Here is a 4560-nt window from a genome sequence, read left to right on the forward strand (position 1 = left end):
TCTTTTGAGTATCCAGGGCAAAGATAGACTAAGAGGAATGCTTAGAAAGCACCATGCGGTGAAAGGTAAGGGCAACGGGGCAATTCACGAATAAAGAAATACACATGACTGGAAAGGAAAGGAACAGAAATGTGCATATGAGTTTGATTGAACTCCATAGTGCATTGGTACAAGAAACATACGAATTAAAGAAAGGTACAATGGATTGGCTGGCAGGATTTTCAGGGGAGGAAGTGGGGGATGGTGTGAATGGGCAGAGCGTTCTGGGTGGGCTTTCTGTACAGAATCAATATACTGGTCCACACTTTTGGCCCTCCACTCTGCTTTAGAGCTTTCCACAAAAACAATCCCTGAGGTGCACCGCCTTCCAATGGTCTCAGACACTCCCGCTCTGTTCTTGGGAGCCTGGGCTTGCCAACTGAGCAGTGGTGACGGCAGGGCTATGCCTGCGGTGGCAGCACTGTGGCTCAGGCCAAGGGGCGTGGCTACGGTACAGGCGCAGACGCCTGCTGCTGCCGCTCGGGAAACCCGCCAGGGGGCGGAGCTGTTCGGCAGCGAAGGAGGAGCACTGGCTGCTGCAGTGGTAGCGGCCTGAGCCCACTCAGGGAGGAGACTGAGGGCTGGGCGGGGCAGGAGGGCGCCCCGGCCGGCAGGTCACCGCAGGCCTCGCGTCCACCTGTCCGCTTGATCTCGCTCCTGCGGGGCCACAGGGCGTGCGTCAGCCCGGCCCATGGCGGCGTCGGCGGCTTTGTCGGCGGCAGCGGCGGCGGCGGCCCTGTCGGGCCTGGCGGTGAGGCTGTCGCGCTCGGCCGCGGCCCGCACTTCTTACGGCGCCTTCTGCAAGGGGCTCACGCGCACGCTGCTCACCTTCTTCGACCTGGCCTGGCGGCTGCGCATGAACTTCCCCTACTTCTACGTCGTGGCCTCCGTGATGCTCAACGTCCGCCTGCAGGTGCGGATCGAGTGAGCGCCGGCGGCCCCGCGGCCGGTCCGGAGGGTCCCGCGGCCGCACGCCCGCGACGAGCGGCGCCGCCGGCATGGAGGACGGCGGGGCCGCCCGGGTCACCGCCCCGCGGCCGGGGTAAGAGGCGGGACGGCCTAGGCCCCCGGACCCGGCACCTTCCCGGAGGGCGCCGCCCCCGAGCCCCCGAGCCGGCGAGCCCGGGACCCAGCCGTGACCGCCCACACGCGTCGCGGCCGCGCGATCGCGCAGAAACTCGCGAAACGCGCCCTTTCCCCCGTGCTCGAGAAAATTATCTGAGTGCGGCTGACCTGTTGCCTCCTGTGGGCCGAAGAGGAAAGCAGAAAGAAGACCTGGTGCCGCCGGGACGTGCGGGGACTGGCCCTGACTGAAAGGTGCGCGGCCCGACGGGGAGCCCGGAGGGAGGCGCTGCCGACGTCTGGACGTCCAGACCCCTGGCGGATCGGGAGAACTATGAAAGGGACCCGAGGAAACCACCCCGGAGAGCTGCGGAGCCCACGATGGGGGAGAGGGGCGGCGGGGGCTTCTGCGTTGAGCATCGCAGAGGTTCAGCCCATGCTGGCCGAGACCCAGGCGTCCCCGCCCTCCCACCGCCCAGCCCCTCTCTCCGCCACCCACCCCCCCCCCCGCCCCGTCCCCTTTTCCAGAGGCCCTTGTGCCGTCACCTGAGCCACAAGAAATGGAGGAGAATGGGCTGGGGTGGCCCCTGGGAGGGCCCCAGAGGAGATAATATGCCGCCACCCTTCACCACCGCCTGGCCAGGCAGTCAGGAAGGATGGTTGTGTTCTTGGCCAAACCCCAGGTCTGCCCCTGCTCAGCTCTCAGGCCCCGGGGCTCTCTGCAGCACCCTGCACCCTGCTTCTGGGTCAGGGGGCTGCTCTCTGCCTGCTCCTGCCTCCCTGAGGGCATCCTCCCAATCTCTGCATTTGCAGACACGGAAGAGTGGGAAAGACACCTTCCTCCCTAGCCCTCCCCGCACAGTCTTGCTCTTATGCCATCTCAGTCATGCTCCCCCTCCCCCTCAGCCCTCCCAGGGCCACAGAATGTCGTCTTCCAGCACAGAGGCCTCCAGCAGACCCTGTGGACCCAAAGGATCTGGGAAAATAGGGATTTCCTTGAGCAGAGGACAGTTCTCAGGCTGGGGTAGGGAGAGCAGATGAAGAAGGGGCTCGTAGAGGAGGCAACACTTGGGGAACTGGGGACCTCTTTCGGTAGAGAGGCAACTCTTAAGTGTCCATTTCTCTCTTTCTTTCAGGACCTGGTGTTTGTAGGTGACGACTCACACCTTCTCTAGCCTCATCGGGAGCCAAATCTGCCCAGCTAGCTGCCTGTGAGCAGCTGAGTGAGGGACCTGACCAAGGAGGAGATGCAGAGCCTTCCAGGTAAAGACCCAGTCGTCCGGTTCTGGCATGAGGAAGGCCGGGACCATGTCACGTGGGCACTGAGATCTCCTGGCAACACCATGAGGGACTTCCATTCTCCCCACCTACTGATGAGAAACGGGCTCGGAGGTGGAGACAGATTTGCCCCTGTCACACAGATAAGGAGTAGTGGAGCTAAATCTACCCCTATGGCCTGCACTCCCCTACCTGCGCCCCCCCCCCAGTCTTCTCCAAGACAGCACACTGAGGTGGGTGAAGGGAGCACAAGACTCTCAGGTGAGAAAGCTCTCAGGGCAGGGAATGTGAGGAACTAGCTTTCCTTTGAGTGGTATGGGAAGTCACAGGGAAGACCAGGAAGACAGGCTGAGCTGAGATGGGTACGGAGAGATGAGCCCCAGAAGCCCCTGGGGAGCTGAGGTCCTCACAGAGCCAGATCTCCCAACCTCACCCCCACCCCCAGGCTTGACCAAGGGCTCCTCAGCAATTGGGTGCAAGCTTCTCAGTTTGGGTGATAGGAGGTGGCTCCTGGGGACATGATGTAAGCAGGAGGGTGAAGCAATAAACCTGGGGTGGGATGGGACTGGGAACTATGTATGACCCCATCTCTCTGCCCCCAGGCTCCGGCCCCCATGCCCACGATCACATGGGAGACTGTCCTCTAGATGGGCTTGGATTGGTTCCTCGAGGCCCAGAGTGTGCCGCTGACCGGCTCACCAACCAGCATACCAGGATGGCCAGGAGCAGCCCAGACGGGTGACAGGGGAGACCCTGGCCCTCACCACCGTCTGCTCTGACACTGGTTGCTCCCAGCCCAAGTACTCAGTTCCTGGGACTGGAAACCGCAGTAGTCTGGTCAGCGCCAGGCACGGAGTGGCCCAGTCTTACACCATCAGCGCTCCTCAGCTGCCCAGCTGGAGCCCAGGTCCAAGGTGAAGATCACCTGCCTCACCTGGGAACTGAGACTGGACCGAGGCCACCACGTGCCCCCTGCAGTTGCCCACAGACAGCACCTGATGGCTTCCTTCCTTGTGCCAAGTCTCCCGGGCGACCCCAGTCCTGGTCGTCCCACCTCCACTCCAACCCTGTCCACCCTGGACTACTTCTGGGAGCCTGCCAGCATGCCAGCTCCGTCCAGAAATCTCTGGGGATAGCCTCGGAGCAAGGAGAGCAGCACAGGCTGCATGAAAGGGGAGGAGGACGAGGGTGCTCCTCGGGACTGATACACCCTCTGGGGGACTGGATCCCCAGCTCCAGCCTCCTCCTGGGCCAGGCAGGGAATAGGGAGGCCTGAGATGGGCTGGAGGGAGGCTCCTCACTGATTGTCCCTGTCCCACAGGGAGAAATGTGTAAACCTCAGGGGCCCTTGGCCTCAGGGACCTGCTCCCCTGCAGAGAAGCTCCACCCCATACAGAGGGGCACCGGAAGTGGCTCTGGGTGGAGCTGGCTGTGGCTGTGTCTGCTCCAAGGGAATGGCTGGGGGACGGGCCAGGGATGGTCCTCAGCCTCTGTTCCTGCCACTGCTTTTTGTACCGTTCTGGCCTTGACTAGTGAGCTGCTTCTGCTTTCCAACCTCCCCTCACCCCCCACTGGGCCCTGGCCACTGGATGGGATCTCAATGCACTTTATTTATTTGCAGTCTGTTTCCCAGGCAGCGGAACTTCTACAAAATCAGAGACACCTACTCAAATAAGTTGACTTTTACTTTTCTGCGTGTGTTAACTGCTGGTCAGCACAATCTGGTCAGAAAGATGTTCTTGTTTCTGGTGTTATCAAGTTTTGTTGTCTCTCTAAGTTAAAAAAGAAAAGTCCTTGAGTTCAATAAAGTCAATTAAAACTGGAGGCCTGTTTCTGGTGTGGTGCAATAGCCTTGGAGGAGACACGGGCCAGTGGTGAGATCACCCCTCTGATGGCCAGGGGCTGGGGGAGGGGAGCACCCTCAGAGGGCTTTCAGTGGGTAGGAGATGCTTGAGACCTGCCTTGACCTGGACCACTGCCCCCACGAGGAGAAGGCAGCAGCATGAGCCTGGCCCACGAGGTGGCAATTGTCCACTCACAGTCTTTGAATAACCTCATGCCTATCTTGTCTTCATTTCAGAGCATGGTGTTGGAAAGCGCCTAATTCAGTTGTACCCCGAGGGTGGGCTGGGGGAAGTGAGGTGAAATAGACTGTGTGCAGATCATTTTGTGTCAGCCAGA

The 4560-nt window shown here is 60.9% G+C and overlaps 1 protein-coding gene across 1 annotated transcript; it reads left to right on the forward strand.

Moving 5' to 3' along the window:
* Positions 1–588: 588 nt before the first annotated feature.
* On the forward strand, positions 589–4203 carry LOC308494713 (small integral membrane protein 10-like protein 2A). The gene is made up of 3 exons (XM_081042633.1): positions 589–1356; positions 2238–2364; positions 2982–4203. The coding sequence occupies exon 1, from the start codon at positions 731–733 to the stop codon at positions 965–967; it is 237 nt and encodes a 78-aa protein (XP_080898759.1). The 5' UTR covers positions 589–730; the 3' UTR covers positions 968–1356; positions 2238–2364; positions 2982–4203.
* The last annotated feature ends 357 nt before the right edge of the window (positions 4204–4560 follow it).

Source organism: Rhinolophus hipposideros (genome assembly GCF_964194185.1).
Source record: "Rhinolophus hipposideros genome assembly, chromosome: X".
In the NCBI taxonomy this organism is placed as follows: Eukaryota; Metazoa; Chordata; class Mammalia; order Chiroptera; family Rhinolophidae; genus Rhinolophus; species Rhinolophus hipposideros.